General features: G+C 54.4%; 2 protein-coding genes across 2 annotated transcripts in view; one reads left to right on the top strand and one right to left on the bottom strand.

The window, feature by feature from the left end:
• Positions 1 to 2,597: 2,597 nt before the first annotated feature.
• The window catches only part of ACSF2 (acyl-CoA synthetase family member 2), a gene marked incomplete at both ends in the record, with an annotated part of 35,040 nt that continues 17,826 nt past the window's right edge, over positions 2,598 to 19,811 (bottom strand). The window contains 6 exons of the mRNA XM_079544245.1: positions 2,598 to 2,648; positions 2,725 to 2,793; positions 3,002 to 3,112; positions 4,405 to 4,546; positions 5,038 to 5,189; positions 5,300 to 5,407. Coding sequence (XP_079400371.1) covers positions 2,598 to 2,648; positions 2,725 to 2,793; positions 3,002 to 3,112; positions 4,405 to 4,546; positions 5,038 to 5,189; positions 5,300 to 5,407 — 633 coding nt within the window. The remainder of the gene's footprint in view (positions 2,649 to 2,724; positions 2,794 to 3,001; positions 3,113 to 4,404; positions 4,547 to 5,037; positions 5,190 to 5,299; positions 5,408 to 19,811) is intronic.
• On the top strand, positions 14,049 to 18,640 carry CHAD (chondroadherin; the record flags this gene model as incomplete). Its single annotated transcript, XM_079544165.1, has 3 exons — positions 14,049 to 14,893; positions 18,171 to 18,334; positions 18,499 to 18,640. Exons 1-3 carry the CDS (start codon positions 14,114 to 14,116, stop codon positions 18,638 to 18,640), a joined length of 1,086 nt encoding a protein of 361 aa, XP_079400291.1. The 5' UTR covers positions 14,049 to 14,113.

Genomic DNA, 19,811 nt, shown 5'->3' with positions numbered 1-19,811 from the left:
CGCCCCGCGCAGCCGCACCGCCCCCTGTTCCGCCCCGGGCGCGGGGTTCCGTTTTCCGGAGACCTCCTCGTCTTATCTGAATCGAGCGCGCAGCTGCCGCGCGTTAATAACGGTAGCCTTTAATTAATTTCACGCTCGTATGGCGTCTGGCGCGCGGCTCTGCGCTGCCGGGGAACGTCCGGTTCGGGTGAGAGCGGAAAACCTCCGCCCGGAGGCGATGCGGCCCCAGCCCTGGAGGAGCCCCGGAGCCCCGGGCTGGTAGTGCTCCGCCCGCGGCGGGGACGGGAACCGCGTGGCCTTTACGGCCCCCTCCGACCCCACCGCTCCACGATCGCACGGTGTTCCCGAGGACCCGTCCGAGCCACGCTGCGCCCAGCGGGGCTCTGCCGAGAGGAGCTCCGGGCGGTGGGGAAATGGGCTCGGGGCTGTTGTGCGCCCCGCTTCGCGCTCCCCCCGCAGGCGCTGTTCGGGGGCATTCCGCCGGGACGGCGCTGACATCACCGCGTGCGGCCCCAAATCTCCCCCACGGCTGCGGGAGGAGGCGGAACCGCCGCGTTCCTCCGCTCGTGGTTGTGCAAAGGCGGCGCTGACGGCCGAACGCGTCTCGTTTTCTTAATTTGCACTATTAATAGAAGTGGAGAAGTGAAACATGGCTGTGACAAAGGGAGGGGAAAGCCGGCACCGCAGATTCCTGCTTTCGGGCCGACGTCACCCGGTCCTCGTGGGTCACAGCGGGGAGTTTCCCAGCTGGCAGCGAGGGCTATAAGACACTGGTAGGGATGGGCTGCGGCCGCACAGATCGCATATGGGCACATCGACCGACGCGATGTGGAGAGCTCTGCTGTGCATCCACGCTGTCCTGGTGAGTGCTTGTGGAGCAGGGCTGCGGGAGGCGGCGAGCAGCGACCTCAAAGCCATGAGATGGGAAAGCTCTGGGGCTGGGATTTGGGTGGGTGCTGAGCCCAAGGTGAGCAGTGCGTGGCCTGCAGCTCGTGTATGCAGATGGTGCTGGGCCAGGGACAGGGCTGATGGGGTCTGCGTCCCTCTGTGTGACTGTAACCTGTGCCTGGGGCTTCTCTCTGCAGTCTGTGACCCCACACAAGGCAGGATTGATTTCATCTTCGTCTCATAGCAGCCGACCCCAGGGATTCCACACCCAGGTGAGTACATGGGGTGCTCCTGGGCAGCTGGGTCTGTACAGAGGTTGTAGGGGCCAAGCAGGAAGGAGAGAAACTCTTCCCAGTTCAATCCAGCCTGTCCTGCACCTGGGTTAATGCTGTGGGAAGCAAAGGAAGGATGTGAATCCTTTCTCAGACACGATGCACAGAGATCTGCTGCATCTCCAAGGTCATTGCTGCCACTGCTGCAGTCCGGGTCGTGGTTCCTCCTCGAGGAAGGAGGGTTACAAGGATCCTAACACCGCATTACAGCTGTGCACATCAGACTCACCTCAGGGCAGCGGGTGGAACGCAGCCCGCAGGCGGCGTGGGGAAGGTGGAGGCACTGAGCGGAGCTGCACTGTGTGGAAAGCTCTACGACAGCACTGCGGGCACAGATCTGCAAGGTAGGATGCTGACACGGTCTGTTCTTTCAGGAAGCGCCTACGAACAATGGTCATCTCATTGAGGTCTGCTTCCATGGGTAGAGCCCACAGCCCAGCTGGGAGAGCCAGAACAGCGACTTTGCTGACACTTCCTCGCTCCCCCTTTGCACCACCGCTCCTCAGCGGCTCCAGGAGACAGAAAGAGGTTGGTGAGAGTTGGCTGCAATGTCATCTGCAGCCCAGCTGGTGTGGGACACTCGACGGGAGGGGGAAGGAGCTCTGCTCTTCAGCTTCTCGTCGTGGTGTTTCATGGTTGGGAGGCACCAAACTCCCGTAAAAACGCTGTCCCTGTTTGCTCTGCTTTGCACTTCTCACGGGACAGAAAGTTTGGTATTTCTGTACACTGCTTACTGTCTGTCTTATGCAAAGCAACAAAAATAAACACCATTAAGTCTGTGTTGGAGAATTTTATTTGCTGGTCAGAAGGCCCCTGGGAGGCCTGGGAACAGGGCTGGTATTTCCAGCCAGCTGTGGGGAGCCACTTCTGACGGAAAGCCTTTCTGCCTAAAGCCTCTGCCCTTCATCTCAAGTCTATCAGTGCTCACTTCACTGGGTGATTTATACGCCCTATGAATCCCAACAGCACCCAAGCAGAGAAGGCATTAACCAGGTGAGGCTGCTGTGACTTCAAATATCAGTAGAAATAGGAACAGTATGTTACCAGCATCTGTTCAGGCCCAGAAAGCCCTCTGAAATGGCTGAAGCCAAGTTGCTCAAGGAGAAACAAGACTTTGCAACCTTCGTGAAGTCTTAGAGTAACAGGACACAGTTCCAGAAGTAAGCATCTTTTCCTCACAACGCAGTATTTCTTCTGGCAAAGAAACAAAGCTAGCTGCAAAAAAAGGCTCTCTGTTCTATAAGCATGAAAGTGCCATCAGTCCAAGGGCAGGGAGAGAAGCCCTCCACTGCTTGTCACAAGGCACAGGTGAAAAGGAGACGTAAGGCTGGATGCAGCGAGTCCAATTTATCCCTTGTTTTATTCTCCTTCCTGAGCTCAGAGCTGAAGGTGCTTCTCCATCTGCTCTCTCAACTTGTATTTCTGAATCTGAAACGAAGCAGAGGTGCAGAGGCTCAGACAGCACGGCAGGGCACGGCGTCCCTCGTCCCACAGCCCCTCTTACCTTGCCTGAGACAGTGAGTGGGTACTGACTCACAAACACGATGTAGCGCGGGATCTTGAAATGGGAGATCTGGGAAGAGAAAGCCACAGCTCCACAACCTGCCAGGAGCAGCGGCGCAGCACAGCTGCCTGTAGCATCCACAGCTAAACCGGGGCTGCGGGGACCAGGGGAGCTGCACCGCTGCATTTGCAGCCCTCCAGCTGCTGCTGGTCATGGTGGCCAGGCAGGACACTGGAGCGGGGCACACTGGAGCGGGGCACACAGGAGCGGAACGCACCTTCCCTTTGCAGAAAGCTTTAATGTCATCGGCTGCGCAGCTCTGCCCAGCTCTCAGTCGGATGCAAGCACAGATCTCTTCCCCCATCAGCGAATCCTTCACTCCAACCACCTGGAGGGGACAGAAGGACGTGTGAGCCTGGAGACGTCCCCCCAGCAGCTCGCTGTGCCTGCAGGGTGTCGCAGCCCTGACCCCCGCAGGATGCTCGGGGTGGAGTTGTGCACTGGGTGCCACAAACAGCCTGCCAGAGCTTCCTGTGAGTCACCAAACCCTCCTGGAAGGACTTCTGCCGTCTGTTGGAGGAAATGTGGCACAGCAGGATGGGCACCCGACGTCAGCGCCTTCCTCTGGTTCTGCAGTCACTGAGGTCAGGGCTGAGTCAGGGCAGCCGGGCCTCTGTGAGAACGGAGGGGAGCTGACATCTCATTTTGTGCCTCTGTTTCCCCAGCTGTAAATACGGGGCAATAGGTTTCATGACCAACAGACTTGGGAAATTGCTTCAGTTGCTTTGTGTTCTCAAGATGAAACAGCAGGAGAGGGATGAAATAGAACTAATGGATTCTTTGGAACCCTTATAAAGGCAGAGCTTAGTTCACCACTGCCTGTGACGCCACGAGATCAGATCACTCCAGGGGGGCCTCCCAAGCCTGATCTCTGAAGTTGTCTCACGCCATTTCACACGAGTCCTCCTGCCATCCCTGCCTTGCCCAGTGCCTCAGAACCCGAGATGTGTCGACCCTTGAGTCCGGAGCAGTGACACACAGCCCTAAGAACTGCATAGACAAGGCTGGTTTGCATCCCATCTGCAGCAGGCTGTGCCAAGGAGACGTTCCAGCCTAGCACAAGCACAACACTTACTGAACAATTGGTTTATTTATGGGGAAACTTGTCTGGCACAAAACATGGAGGAAAACAATCCCAGCAGACTGGGAGCAGCTGCTCAATGCTGCACATCATTTCTGTCTTGTGAGCAGATAAAACTAAGTCTAACTCCTCATCTCCAGGGATTTGCTGGAGGAGTCTTTTTTGATTTAGGAGTGCAGTAGTTAATTATCAGTAAGAGCTGTCCTTGCAGACTGCTTTCCAAGTCAGAATTTCAGGGAGCATTATGAAAGTGGACAGGCAGTTTAAAAACTGAAGAATGAGTCACTGCTTTGCAGATGTGAAACTGTTGCACAAAGATTTTGTCTGAACTTGTGTGCCCGCAACGCTGAAAAGAAAAACCCAGAAGCTCTGCCCACCCCATTCCTGCCCCCACCAGCTGCAGAACGATGCTGCACTAAAGAAGCTGAAAAAGGGGGAGGACAGCCAGGGGCCAGCTGCAGGCCCAAGCCTCCTGGTGTACAGGTTCTTCATCTCCATAAACCGCCGCTGTTCAGCCAGCCCCGTTCCCTCCTGCTCACCTGGACCTCCTCAATCTTGGGGTGGGTGTGGAGAAACTGCTCAATTTCTGCTGGATAGATGTTCTCTCCTCCCCGAATAATCATGTCCTTGCAGCGGCCTATAATTCTGCAGTAGCCGTGCTCATCCAGGGTCGCGATGTCCCTGCAATGACACCGCAGCCCAAGTGCTGCCCCAGCTGGGTGGAACAGCACCTGGTTCACCCATCAACCTGGAGCCAAGATCAGACTGCCTGGAAGGTCACGGTGAGCTGCCACTAAAACACACGGAAGAAACTCCTGCAGAGATCAGAGAGTTTCTGCTATAGGCAGACACTGTCATGGCAGCATCTACGATCGTCAGGGCTCGGGGGAAGGAGACTCCTGCTGTCCCTGTCCTTGTCTCTGCTGCGTGCCTGCAGCGCTCTGCCTCTTGGAGGAAGCACAGTCACACCAAGGAAATATCTCCAACTCCAGGAGCAGCTTGCTGAGAGCTGTTTTGGAGTTTCATGGAGAGGAACCGACAGATCAGAAGGCTAACTCTGGCCAGTTTTCCCTACTTTGGAAAGCATAGCTAAACCATTCATGTACACATACGTCCCCGTGCAGCGTCCCCATCCAGGAGGGACATGGGAGCAGGCTGCTTTCCAGACTCACCCAGTCTTGTACCAGTTATCATCAGAGATCACTTCACGCGTTTTGGCAGAGTCATTCCAGTACCCCAGCATGACACAGTAGCCACGGACCTGAAGCTCCCCAGGAATGTTCAGAGGCACAGGCTTCCCTGTTTCTGGATCCTCAATTTTTGCCTACAGTGGAAGAGAAGCAGAGCCTTTGGGGAGCCGAGCCAAACGTTATGGCATGCAGCAACTCCAGGAGCAGAGAAGACCTGGAGCAAGTGGGGAGGATTCATGTTCACCTCCGTGTGGGGCAAGATGGATCCCACCGTCTCGGCCCTTCTGGTGAAGCAGTCAGTGGGGAATCCCATGAAGGTGACAGGGCTGTTTTCTGTGGTCCCATAGGCAACCTGCAATCACAAAAGCAGCAACGTGCCTCAAGAGGAAGAGAGCACAGCTCCAGCCTTGGGAAAGATGAAGTGAGTGATGGCCACAAGGAGATGGGGCGGGAGGAGGATGTTATCAGCAGCCATTCCAGCCACAAGCAAGCGCTGTGCTCTCCTGGCTCTCCAGTCGCTCCTGCCAGAGAGACTCCAGGAGCACAAGGGCTACAAAAGCTCTCACTGAGACCGTAGCCTCACCATTGCCCTGCTCCAGACCTCTGCTGCCCAAGGCAATTTGTCTGTCATTTACTTTTGACAAACCAGCTGCTTTTCCTGGAGGACCCCAGGGCCCGCTCTCCTCTTTTTTAACCCCCGTGTGCCTTCCCAAGCCCTGCCCTGTTTATTCCTTGCCACCTCTGCCACATGCTGAACTTGCCTGCATGCCCTTGCAGCCATCCACGCAAGGTGCTGAGTTCACCTTCCATCTTCTACAGCTTAGGGCAAAGAAAAAATCACTTGGATAAAACCCTGGAGCCAGCAGTGGGAAACCACGTGCCCCGCTGCGTGGCTGTTTGCTCCAGATCCTTTTGTGCAGACATCAGCTCCCATAACCCTCCTAAAGACATCACGAGGCTGCACAGCGCTCAGCGCAGCTGCACTTACAGACCAAAAGCCTCACAGCAGGACAAAAGCTGCTTGCTGCTAACCCTCCCTCAGCACTAATCCCACCGGCGGGCTCTGAGTCACCTCAGCTGAAGGTCAGTTCTCCGGAGGAAAATTCCAGCTCATTGTGCCCGGTGTGGTGCTGGAGAACTCGTCGGGAGCCAGGAAGGAAGCGCTCAGGGCAGTTCTGACCCACAGCTGACAGCACCACACTGCAACTGCTGCTCGGTCTCCAGCTGCTGTAAGCACTGTGCCACCAGTGGGACATGCTGGAGCCCTTCTCCACTCTCTGAGCCACTTAGAACGTCGCCCATCATCCCCAGAAGGTGTTTTGTTGGGAAAGCACAGCTAGGGAAGGGCCAAGGCAGAAAACATCTGCACCCTCCTCCACCACAGCCTCAAAGTCTGATCCATGAGCAGCTCTGATCCACAGAGCTTCAACGTGTTCCTTCTCTTTAGGGCTGCACTGCTGCTGCAAGGGCACACTGACACCACTGGAGTTCTGCACGGACCTCACCAGGCTCCAGGCACTGTGCTCAAAGCTGATCAGGGACTCAACAAAGGTCCGTGGCAAGGCATCCAAGCAAGCTATGTGTGCATCCCCAGCAGGCCCCACATGATAGTGGTGGGAGAGCTTGGCACTCTGCGACTCCGAGCTGCCAAAGCAGCTCACATTGGGTGCAGTTTGCCGTCACATCTGATGTGCTCACTTGACTGCGGCGGGTCAGCATGAAACCCGAGCTGCAGATTTGCGGGAGCCTCTTTGCCAGGAATCTGGAGATCATCTCCAGGATGCCACGGGAACCATCTGGTGCAAACTGCGACTGTAACGAGGCTTCTCCTACCAGACATAATGACAGCCTAGCAGTCAGGGAGGAAACCTGCAGAGCTGAATGCTCAGAAAGGATTTCTCTTCCACCCACTAATACGGGTCCTGTGGCTGGATCAAATGATTGACGAGACATAAATCCAAAATCTTAAACACTTATTAAAAATCCACACGCCTTTGTTTTTCTGCTTTGCTGGATGGATTGGAGCGTCAGGCCCGGGATCCCGGCCAAGCCCTGAGTCAACCCTTTCTGCCGCTCCCCATCGCTCCCCGGGTTTAACTGGAGGCAGCAGCACGCAGCCCCTCGCAGGACACGGCTGCAGCTCCGGCTGCCTGGCGGCTCAGCACAGCTGTGTGCCCCGAGCTGCGCCTCAGCTGCGCCGCGTCCCCATGATGCTCTCACACCTCAGCAGCAGAGGTGGCACGGCTGGTGCTGCCGGGAGCCCCGTGCCCAAGCAGACCCAAGGAAACCCGTGCTTCCCGAGCCGGCCCAAGGGCAGCGCAGCTCAGGGCGCCCAGCTCCAGCCCCTGTCCTGCCTTTCCCTGCGGCGGTGCTCTGTACTTCTGTTACTTCTGTTTTTTCCTCTCTTCAGACACCGTCTCTCTCTGAGTGGTTTCCCTCATCTGCACAGCCTGGGTCTCGGCAGAGCTGTGCTGTCCTCCCCTCACCCGACGCGTGGCATTTCCTCCCAGGGCTCCTCTGCTCAACTCCGGCACGAGATGAAACCACACTTCCACAAAACCGATTTTAAGTTCAGAGATATCCACGAAGATTCATAGCTCTCAAGGCCCAGCGGGACACTTAGGCTCATCCAGCCTTGTCATTCTGTACATTTCAGTCCAGAAAACCTCACCCAATAATTTCTGCATCAGATCCATAATTTCCACTGGAGCTATATCTAGTGTCAAAGCAAAGCTTTAAAGGTGGCAGGGAGCCCAGCTCGGACGCTCGGCTCTGAGAGGAGCTATGAAAGTACAGAACATAATCGACTTTAAAGCCTTCTTTCACTGTGAGGGCTGCGATGACCCCCAGCGCCCAGCAGCCCTGCCTTCAGCAGCGACAAGGACAGCTTCAGGACCAGCGGCTGCCGAGCTCGGTGCTACTGACAAGAGACTCATTCTTTGTGAATCAAAGTCTGTCTAAACTGGGAATAAAAAGAACATCTTAACAGACCTGTGTTTTTTAAAGCACATTTCAAAAACATTTCCTGCTGGCGCTGTTTGAACAGCGGCCACTGCGGAATCGGCAAAACAGGCTGAGGAAGGCAGAGTCTAAAAATTAAAAGTAAAAACAATCGGAGTCCAGTCTCCTCAGTAAACATTTGGGAAGCAGGCTGATCTGGTGGGCACAGCAGGGGCACTGAGGACCCTGGGTTTTTCCCAACCACGCCGCCTGCGCACCGCATCACTTGGAGCGAGGCTCGTCAGCTCCGTGCTCCTCGGTCTCCCTGAGCACCCGGCGGCAATAAGAACAGCCCTTGCCTCCCGCCCAGCTCTGAAAGGCTGCAGGGAGCAGGCTGACGGCAGCGCTGGGGCTACTGGGGGGACGTGGAGGGGAAGGCCGGGGCTGAGGAGGGCCTCGCCGAGCTTCACGCTGCCCATCAGCACCATCCGGTTGTGCCACGCTGGAGAACGATGCCAGGGCTGGAACTAAAATGTACAGAAACGGCTTCGCTGAAGACAATAATGGCCTCAGAAAAGAGAAGCAAATTGACCGTGAAATAATAGGGATTTTCAGACTTCAAAGAGGCATAATGAACACCAGAAAGCAGCCTGACGACCCAAGAGATGCGCTGAGGGACTCTGAGCAGCTCTTTGAGCCCTGCCCACTGTCACACACACGATGGATCTCGTTACCCCAAAGCCACGCTGATGTTTTGTCTCACATTTCCCCACCAAAGCCCATTCCTTAGCAGCCAGATGCAAATTGTTCTTCGCCGAGCAACTATCTTTCCTCATGCAGTTGCTCACCATCACCATCCCCGAGTTCTGCCATCCTCTGGGCCACGTGTCTCATTGCTTTAGAGCTGTCCCATGACCACAAGTTGTATTGGAATATTCCTGAACCTCCAGGTCAACTTTGCCGCTGCAAAAACAGCTCCTGATCCCGTCCAGCCTGTGTCACACGAGATTTCATTTCCTACCACAGCAACAGTACCATCTTTGTGTCAAAACGCCAGGACACAAACAAGCAGGTTTTACAGGACAAACCTCCAAGGGTGGCCCCCATTGGCATTCCTCCCCACACGAAGAGCTGCCAAATATTCCCAGTTTGGATGGGGCTTTAAAAGATCCCAAAAATATCAGGTGCCCAAAGCACTGGCTTTGTGTTGTTGCACGCAATGGCTTCGCCTCAGGAGGAGACCAATGCAAAAAGGGTAACCCAGCTTGCCTGGGCCAGAAGGCGGCCACTGAAAAATGGCCCTGGCCATCAAACAGCCACTGCTGCACGAGCTGCTCCTCACCAGCTGGGTTAAACCTGCTTCTCTTCTTTCCAGGCTGATATGAAATCTCAGAGCTTGCAAATATTTCCCTGGCCCAGCCAGCATTTCAGAAACACTGCCCAGTGGCAACCAGCAAAGGCGGGTGCAGTTAGTTGGTGTTCTACCGACAGCTTGATAAAAGGCCTTTGCTGCAGAATTAATTTCACCCCTCGTGCTGGGCTGCCGATGCATTTAGGAAAAGTGGAACTATAAGGAAAAGGTGAGAGGGAACACAGAGAGACAGAGGCCCTGCAAAGGAGGAAAAACACTGGGTGGGGAGAATCCAAATGCTCAAAGCTGTGAGAGAAGGAAACTGTCCAAAATGCTAGGTGCAGAGCAACAGCCACGCAGACCTGGGGAGCTCAGTCTCCACTGGGGACGTGGCTGGCAGTCTGGGATCTCATTGCTTTCATTCCATATACAAAGTCATCATTTTAAATGTTCTCACAGCATGCTCCCACAGCTTTGCAGCTTTAAAGCCACCTGCTTGCCAGCTCATTGAGCCTCCCGGGGGCTTCAGGCTTGCAGGGTGCACACGGCATGGCTGGGGCAGTGGTGAGGGCAGGGTGAGTTACATGGAAGAAGCCAAGAGCATCGTGCAGCAGTCACTGGGATCAGAGAGAAGGGAAGGGTGGATGGGAGAGGGAGGAGTGGGTGGACATCAACTGGAGCCAAACTGGCAACGTATCAATGGGTGGAGGCCACGCTACAGTGGAAGAAAACCATCAGATGGAAGGAGGTGCACCCACCACCACCTCATCCAGCTCTACAAACAGGCCAGGTCCTCGTCCTCAGCAAAAAGCATCCTTCGAGCACATAAAATAAAAGCAATAAGATGGGTCTGAACTCATCTCAAATACCACTGCTGCTGATGGGTTACTTGCACATTGCTGAAAGCCAGGATTTCTCTGGGACTGCGTGGAGATGGAGCACCTGCACCCCATCTGCTGCCCGTCCCCCTGGCTCTTCAAACACTGCTCCATGCCAGGGAATGTCGCAGAGCATCACCTGCACCCTCTGCCACCAGCACCCAGTGCCAGGGAGAGACAGAAGCTCAGCTGTAAATGGGGGACAGCCAAAGTCCCCAGGCACCTCCCCAGGCTGTCTGAGCGCCCTTTTCCAGCCAGAAGGGGAGCCTGGAGCCCGAGAGGGCAACTGTTGATCTGCACTGATGTACAAAACTAGATCTGGATCCCCTTCAAAGCTGCAGTCAGGCTTTAGGAAGCAACAGAATATTTTCACATGGAGTAGTGTACGTGTAGCAATTTCAGTACACCAGAATTGTTAATACTAACAAAAATAAAGATTACACATGGAAAAGACCATCTCCAATGTTGTATCAAAACAGTTCTGACCTGCAACACCAAAGCAACACCCCAAATCTATATTTATACAGTTTCAAAACCTGTATTTATTTGCTCTGCCCACATCGCCTCCAAGAAGGAGAGGAGGGGAGGCCAAGGGCTCCCATTACCAGGCACGGGAATGTTTGCTAACTGTTAATCAATTAAGAAAGAGAGGAGGCAGAAGAATCCCAGCTCCTCTGCCCCGTCCCAGCAGCGCAGGTCCCTGGGGAGCTGTGGGTCTGGGGCTGGATGCTCCCAGCCCTGCGGCATCCTGCCCTGCAGCAGGAGCACCGACACTGCTGCCATTGTCAGCGCTGGACTCCAAGCCACCCGCGAGCCACGAGCAGAGCCTGGCTGAGCTTTTGAGGATCACTGTACGATCGCCGGCCAGCCTGAGTCACCCCTGGGCTACAAAGCCCAGTGTGGGCAGGCCAGAGGCTGTCAGCAAGCAGCTCTAAACTCAAGCAGCTCAAAACTCGAGCAGCACGGAGCCCAGAGGCCCCTCCGGCCGCCAGGCCAGGTGCCAGGCGCAGCAGATGCCAGTCGGCTCCCACCACAGGAATGCGCTCACCGAGGCCTGGAAATCAAAACCATTAGGGGAAAGAACTTCCTTTTATTCCACATCTGTGCCTGCAGAAATGGAGCCGAGAAGCAGACGCCTTTTCCCTGGCAGCCCTGCCCCGCTGCCGCCCCGCAGCAGGACCCGTCGGAACACAGCATCCACCAAAGCTCTGCGGCACCAGCAAGGCTGGCAGGAGCCCTCGCTGCGTTTCCCCACCCTGCACCGGCACAGCGTGGGGGCAGCTGCATTGTGGCACCTTCACAAGGACAGTACAGGTCTTACCCAAGCTTGGGCCTGACCTCTCTGGCCATAGCACCCTTATCTGTGCCGGGAGAAATTCCCTGGCCCCAAAAACCCACAGTCTCAGCCAGTGAACAGAGAATAAAGTGAAATTTGTTCTCAGAGGAAAAAAGAATAGAGGATGGCTTGAGGTTTGTACAGCCTAACCTCTGCAAGGGGTCTCGTTCCAGAGACACACGGGTGGGATGTAGTCATGGACAGAGTTTGCAAAGACCTCGCATCTTTTAGGGCCAGTCCGACTCAGGCTAGCAGAGATTTCTGCATAAATGGTACAGTGATGGCCAGTATTTCTTTTGGGAGAAGATGGGAAAACCAAGTACCAAACATTAGCTGCAGTCAGGAGGGAAGCACAGATACACCACCAGCGCCAGCATCCAACAGAAGCCGGCTGACTTTTAAAGCACACCTTCAGCTGCTCCTGCTCAGCAGAGCTGGTGCTCAACTTTCAGGAACTGCTGAACAAATGGGGTCAGGTTAAGACTAAGGCAGTTGAATCCGTTCAGAGAAGAATCAGTCAGTGGAAAGAAGACGATGATGTTTTAGAGGGTTTTTTGGTTTTTTTTTCCTTTTCCACTCTCATGCAGGTCTGAGGGTTCCTCTGTGCACCCCGTTTTTCCTGACTCGCAGATTCTGACAGAAGTGATGCTCCAGTGACCACAGCGCGTGCTTTGTGCCCAGTCGTTGCAGCGACACAAACAAAAGCACCTCTCACCTTTATTTCCAGCATGAGCCCGGCGGTCCCACAGCAGGGCATCTCTGGGGAGGCAGGAGGAATGGCTTCATGCTGAAGCGGTGGTGAGGCCCCAGCTGCTCTACAGCAGGGCGTTGCACGTCAACACAAACAAACATTGGAAGAGTGACATGGCCTGGTTTGCACTGAGGTCCCACATGACATCACCGTGTAGCCAATCCCACCTGCCTCACAGGCTCATCAGAACCTACATTCACACCCCAGAAGCCCCCTCTCTCCCCCCAGATAAGTCATGCACTGAAAACGCCATTTAAACTGACAGCTGCTGCTCCGAGCTGAGGCTGCCAGGCCGTTTGCATAACACTGGAGCATGCTCAGTGGCGCTGGCTAATTCCTCACTGCAACAATGGAAAAACCCAGAAATCTCTGTGAATAAGCCAGTCTGTGTCCTAAGTCAGCCCTTGGATTTCCTCCCTTTCTTGAGACTGTCTCGCCTCTGCAAAAGCTCCACTGGGGCTCTGTATCCAGCTTCAGCAGCAGAAATCTCAACAAGCTCACAGTTATGTGCTCGGCTCTCCGCTGTTTGCTACAGCCAGGAACTGGCTGGAAATCAGTTCAAAATGTTCCACATCCAAACCCCACCCCGCAACTCCTGGATCTCTCCCTTCTCACTCCCCTCAGCAGGCACTGGGGCTTTTAACTGCTTTGCTTTATCTGCAAGGAACATCCTGTCCATGTCACAACTCCCTGCAACTGCTGCTGCAAGACATGCACCAGCGCAGCCCCGCTCCTGCTCCAGCAGTCACTTCCTTGCTCTGCAGCTTCACCACCTCCTTTCCAGTGCCCATGGCTTTCCCTGTCCAGCTTCACCCCAAGAGCCTCAGGCATTGCCATCCACCTCACCTAAGCCAGGCGTGCAGTAAGAACCACCACCAAGCACATCTTCTCTTAGTATCACACCTCACCACTTCCCTGCAGTCTCTGCCATTGCTCCATCCCCCAAAGGAAGGCAATGATCTCTGCTCCTCTTTGCCACGTGCTGAGAATTCCCTTCACACGTAGATCTCCTGACCATGACCAGCCCTGGATCCTCCACCTCCATAGAAAGATGCAGCAGAAATCACCAACCCCTTCGCTCCCCTTTCTTGGCCAATTCCTAGGTGCCATCTAGATCTGAAGGTCTTCAACTAAAATTCTGCACTGCAAAAGCAATTACAGTGCTGACCATCAGCATGACACCACAGCTCTCACACCTCCTCCAGTCCCTTCTCAAGCAAACTCCTTTGAAATCAACAAGATCCTCCAGAGCCTTTCCTCTGCCACAGCAGGAAAAAATGCATCTCCCCACAACAGCCCAGGCCAACATGCAGCCCAGGAGCTGGCTGAAAGCTTTAGTGCAAGCTGGTTTGAAGGGCAGCAGTGCTCCTTGCTGTGCCATCCTAAGGCTTCCATTCAAGCAAAATAGGTTGCTTTTCACTGGTAAACCTGGGCCCTGCATGGCTCAGCAGGGATCAGAGATTTCTCACGGAGCAGGCTTGCATTTGTTCCTCTTGACCATTTGCCCCCCTGCTGCAGAGAGGAAAACTACCTCTGCGCAGGCACTTCTGCAGTGGAGCCCGGCAGGACAGAGGACATTCCTCTGCCTGGTGCCAAGGGGTTAAGCTCACAGTAAGTTCCCAAAGCCACTTGCTTCCAACTGGCTGCTGCCTGCGGTTTGTGGGAAGGGATTTTGCTTTTTAATAACATTATAAATAGGGCTGTGTTCAGCATGCTGCAAACCCAGTTACTCTCTCTCTCTTACCCATCTCCCTCCTCCTCCCGCTTCTTCTCTTCCCACCACACCGATTCCAGACCTGACCATGAATCGGTCAGGCTGCCTCCTCAGTGTCCTCAGCCTCCTGGCCTGCCTCATCTCTGTGGTGCAAGCGTGTCCCCCGAGCTGCCACTGCCACGGCGGGGACCTGCAGCACGTCATCTGTGACAATGCTGGGTTGAAGAAGATCCCCAAGGTGCCTGAGCAAACACGGCTTCTCAACCTGCAGAAGAACAATTTCCCTGTCCTGCCGACCAATGGCTTCCGGGACATGAAAAAGCTGGTGTCCCTCCATCTCCAGAGCTCACGGATCAAGGAGATCTCAGCCGGAGCCTTCAGAGGGCTCAAGAACCTGGTCTACCTCTACCTCACCGACAACCAGATCAGTGTCATAAAGCCGGGAGCCTTTGATGACCTCTCTGAGCTCACCTACCTGTACCTGGACCAGAATAAGATCCCAGACTTATCCAAAGGGATCCTTTCCCCTCTTGTCAATCTCTTCATCCTGCACCTAGGCAGCAATAAAATCCGGGAGCTGAAAGCGGGGGTCTTCAGTGGCGCTAAAGACCTGCGCTGGCTCTTCCTCTCTGACAACTCCCTCACCAACCTCCTGCCCGGGGCCCTGGAGGACGTTGAAAATCTCGCTGTCCTCCACCTGGACAAGAACCAGCTGAGCAGCTATCCTGTGAGCGCAATGAGCAAGCTGAGAGTGCTGGAGGAGCTGAAGCTTTCCCACAACCCAATCGAGGTGATTCCAGACAACGCTTTCCAGTCCTTTGGGCGTTACATGCAGACTCTCCACCTGGACAACATGAAACTGAAAAAGGTCAGTCCTTTCTCTTTGCCTTTCCTCTGTGTATGAGGGCTCAATTCTCTTCTCCCTCGCAAAGCTGCCAATTCTTTGCCCCTCCTGCAGTTTGCAGAGAGGGGGGATCCAGGCCGGCGTGAAGAGAGGCACCTGCCAGCTGCAGGAAAACCATACGTAGCCCAAGCAAGGGATGAGAGCTGTGCTCCAGCCTGTTGGTGGGCTGCTTTATGCAAAGCCAAGTTATCTGGGGCTGGTCAAGCTCACTGGAAAGGCAGTGCTCCAGAGCTGGAGGTCACACCAGTTACTGAGAAAGTATTTGGGGTGGTCCAGGACAGTCAGCAACCTTCCATCATCCCAGACACGAGGCATCTGCCCTGTACACAAGGGATCGAAGAGCTGAACTGCTCTGTCTCCTTTGTTCAGCTTGAGTGCCTGTTGCTGTCTGGAAGGGGGAGATTCCAAGGATCAAAAGCAGTTTTTCACTCATGCCTTGCAGACAGGCAGACATGTGAACCTTCACCTTCACCTCTCCACCGTGCCTTCAAACTTTACACATTATAAAGAAAGGTTTGTTTATTGATGCTCTCTCAAAAGCAAATCTTGCAGCATCTTACAAAGGGGGTCTGTTCCCGCCAGAGTGGAGAAGGAATATTCATACGTCCTGGAAAAGCAACCTCCTTCTTTTCCTGTGAGAAAGCATCCATAGGCAGAAGCATCGTACTCAGGGAATAACTCACATTAGGACCTCTGAAATGCCAGGTAGAAGCGCGAGAACACAAACTAGCACAGTGCAAGAAGAGCAGCACCCTATGGCAGCCTGACATCCGAGATGCACCTACATGGCTGGAAGGGGGGGCATCTTCTGCAGGGAAGGACAGCTCTCCCTGGCACAGCGCATTGCCAGGAGTGCCAGTATCTGGTGTAGGGAATTGCTTTGGCAGGGGGTTGGACGCGATGGTCTCTGGAGGTCCCTTCCAACCCCTACGATTCTGTGATTCTGTGAAGCCCAAAACCAAAGTGCATCCAGGTAAGGCAGGACAGCAAAGCAGAGCAACACCCACTATGTGCAGGAAGACGTGAAGAAACATGGAATTTCTTAGTAACAAAAAGCAATTCAAATGGTATCACCTATCTGTACAAGAACAAAGCTGTTAAAGCTACCAGAAACAGACCACACCAGAGTTTCCACAGGGAATAAAGAAAATTCAGAAGCTGGAGTCACAGCGTGCCCAGGTGCAGACTGACACTAGCCAAAGCAGTTTGACAGCACCCAGTCAGCATTTAATCCCTCGTCTACTCTCAGATCCAATGTCTCCAGGACGGGGGTAACTAAATGCAACACTTAAATCAACGTACTGACCTCTCTAGGGAAGCATTCGACACGTGGTCGCATCACTTCCACAGACCCAGTTTTTGGTTGCATGATTCCCATCACGCACAAATCTAAAGCTCCAATGTAGGTGTCATACCAGCTGTAGGCTCCAAGTCTTGTGCTGAGGAAATGTGATGCTCCAGAGAATTCAGTGTTCTTGATTCCAACAAAGGAGCATCTAGATACGTGAAGTTTTAGTTTTCTAGCCTATGAGCCAAGTTCAGAGTTGTCTCTCCAAAACCTCAGCATGCCCCATTCCGAAGCAGCCCGCATGCACCTGGTCACAGAAGCCACACAGCCTGGGAAATCCCTACCAAATACTTTAAATGCTGCTGACATCTTAACAGCAGCTCTTCCTTCTCCATAAAATCACCGTCCCTAGCTTTTTCTTGTATGTCTGCAAAGCTTTCAAGATGTTCAAGTGCAAAACTGTTCACATGAAGCTGTCACAGCAGAGATGGTGCCGAGTGGAACAAGGAGAGCCCTCAGGCTTCTTTGCACCACAGAATTCCCTTTCCCCAACCACTTGCAAGCCATATCACATGGGCCAGGACACACTGCATGAATCAACAGAAAATAAGGTAGTGCAGAACCTGCAAGCTTTGCACACATCCTCTCTTCATTGGAAAAGAAATTACAGCAGTAATTCTCAATTTAAACAAAAGGAAATTCACCAGTTTCTTCACAAAGGCACGCTGTGGCAGGAAGCACAGCAGCTGTTCCCAGCAGATGCTGCCTCTACTCGTGGGCTGGGAGAGGAACGAGAGCTGAGAGCCAGCGTTCCTCTGTCCAAACCAGAACACGGCCAGGGCAGTCAGGAACGGCGAGCAATTCTGCTATCAGCACAGCACTGAGATCAGCTCCCAGAGCCAGCACTGCGGCCGCCCAACAGCTACAGTACTCGGGGAGTTTCTTAGCGAAGCTCTAAATTTATCTGGTGTTGCTTAATTTGGAAGACTGCAGAAGTTCACAGCTTCAAATAGCGCGTTTCCCTCTGTCAGCTCTCTCAGCTTGGAGCGCCTGGTCGCAGCGCAGCGGTCCCAGCAGCGTGACGGCGTGTGAGCTCTGCACAAAGGGAAGCCCCGGTGCTGACCCGCAGCGCCTCCTGGCAGACCTGCTGAATCTCTTCTCAGCAGTTTTGAGAAAATTTCCCCATTTTGAGGAAGGGGGAGGAATGGTTTGTCACAGCCACGAGGAGCTCTGTCAATTGCCCTGTCCCTAACGCAGCATCTCCCAGGTGTTGACAGGTTTGCTTTCAAAAAGAAACTTTCCAATCTGAGTAACTATTGGCTGAGAAAAAACGGAGATGAACCTGAAGGAAAAGATCGAGGAGGGCTGTGAAGCAGGGTCCACAGCCACGCAAAGCTTCAGCTCTCCCTGAAAGCCTGCCCGTCAATCAGGAACAGACAGGTCTCGCAGCACACCTTGCAAACAGCCCCCTGGAAATGAGAAAAACCAGAGGAGGCCGAGGGGCTGGAAACCTGCCTCTGTTTCTATAGCGCTCTGATCCAAGTGTAACTTTCCACCCGGAGCCGGCGGGCACTGCCAAAGCCCACAGGCCTTCCAGCCACAAACACTGCCTCCTTCAGCCGCCCCACGGCAGGGAAGGCAGCAGCCCTGGGCGGGTGTCCAGCCTGGGAAGGGATAGTAAGAAAATAGCTTCATTAAGAACAGGGATGTATGGCTCAAAACAGAAAGAGGGCCGCCCGCTTTGGCTTTACTTAGGAACGTAGCTTCAAACGGAGCCCCACGTGGAGCTGGGCTGCAGCTCTCCTCAGGCAGCAGACTGCCAGCAGCTCCCACCAGGGCTCCCCATTCCTCACACATGCTGCCTCCACGCTCGTGGAACGCTCAAGCTTTGAACCCAGCACAGCATCTCCCCTTCCCTAACTGGTGTTGCTCAGCACAAACCTCTGTGTTCAGTTTGCAGACAACGCGTTCGCCGGCGTCACCGTTCTGAAGGCCGCACACCTGGAGAACAACCGGCTGACGCAGCTGCCCCGCAACTTCCCCTTTGACAAGATGGAGACCCTGACGCTCTCCAGGAACGCCTGGCACTGCAACTGCCAGCTGGCACATCTGCGCAAGTACGCGGCCACGCACGCCTTCCTTCCCCTCATCGCCTGCGGTCTCCTCGGGGCCCCCCGGCTCACGTGGGGCAGGAGGAGGTGGCAGAAGGCAACGCTCGGCCCGCCGGCTCCGTGCGCGGCCGCAGCTGAGCCTCCTGTAAGCTCCTGTGTTCTCCCCCCAGGTGGCTGAAAGCCAATCGCACCCGCACGGAGGACACGTGCTCCACGCCGGCGCAGTACCGGGGGCAGTCCATCAGGGACACCCCTGCCCTCCGCACCTGCAAGCTGCCCACCAAGAGGTCCAGGAAGGGAAGCCGCCATTAAGCACGTAAGAGGGTCGCAGAACCAATTCCTAGCGGTAGATTGTAGTCACTGCTTGCACAGACCTACAGCACGCCCCAGTGCACAATGCCACAGGGCTGCTGGCTCAGAGGTCGCTAACGAGGAGGTTGAGCTGACATCCCATCAGAGCTGCTCGCCCTCGCTGGCCGTGCTGGACTCCACAGGCTCGCGGAGCAGAGATGCTGCCCGGAGCAGTAGGGATGGAGTCAGCCCCTGAAACAAACACAGACCTAACGACAGGCCTGGGACAGCAAGGAAGGGTGAAACATGTAATTCAGTGTCAAATCAAGGGCGGCTTTAGCCCACTGCCAGCCTGGGGTGGAATAACACAGACTTTACTTTTCTAATCGACTGGAGATGCTCCTCCTTGCGTCCCAGTGAAGGCTCTCCCAGGTCTGGTTTGAAAACCAGGGCAAGACACAGCTAAGGAGTCTGGCCCCAGGCCACCCAGCCCATACCTTCCATATGAAAATAGATGTCTTCCATAGGGAGCAGTTCCCAGAGCAGCACCTGCCTTTCAATAACTGCCATTCCCATCCGAGACACTCAGGTATTTAGAAAAACAAGGGCTGGTGCCTCCAAATGAATGTCCCAGAACAGGAAGGATCTTTGCAAAAATATTCTTTGCATAAAGCGCTCTGGGCCAGAGGGTGACTCAGGAGACAGGGCCGGCTCTCCCTTGAGCAATGGGCTTACTGACATCTACCAGTCCAAACACCAACTGTGAACAGCGTCACACAAACACCTCCAACAGCTGGGAACTACTGAGTGTTCTAAATTCAGAGCAAAGAGTAGCGAGGAAGCCACAGCTGTCCTCAGCTCAGCCCAAGTGTTTTGCTTTTCCTCATCCCAGGACTGGATCTGGAGTGTGTACGGGTTTGGATCAACCTGAAAATGTGTAAGCTTTCGGGAAAGGGACCTTTGTTTATTTGCTAAGTAAAGCACAGTGACCCTGCGATGCGCTGTGCCCTTTGCTAAGGGAAAGGACTCCAAGTCCAAGGCCCACTTAGGCCATTTGGCCCCTGTTCCCTAAGGAGATGCACAACAGGATGGAGAAGATAAATTTATGCCTGAAGTGTCAGGGATTATGCCAGCAGCTCTGAGCCTTCCTAAAGTGATAATTTATCTTGCAGTGCCAGAGACGTTATGGATT

Source organism: Tetrao urogallus (assembly GCF_951394365.1).
Source record: "Tetrao urogallus genome assembly, chromosome: 18".
NCBI classification, from domain to species: Eukaryota; Metazoa; Chordata; class Aves; order Galliformes; family Phasianidae; genus Tetrao; species Tetrao urogallus.
Note: the sequence above shows the minus strand (reverse complement) of the source record. Positions and strands in the feature narration are given on the sequence as shown.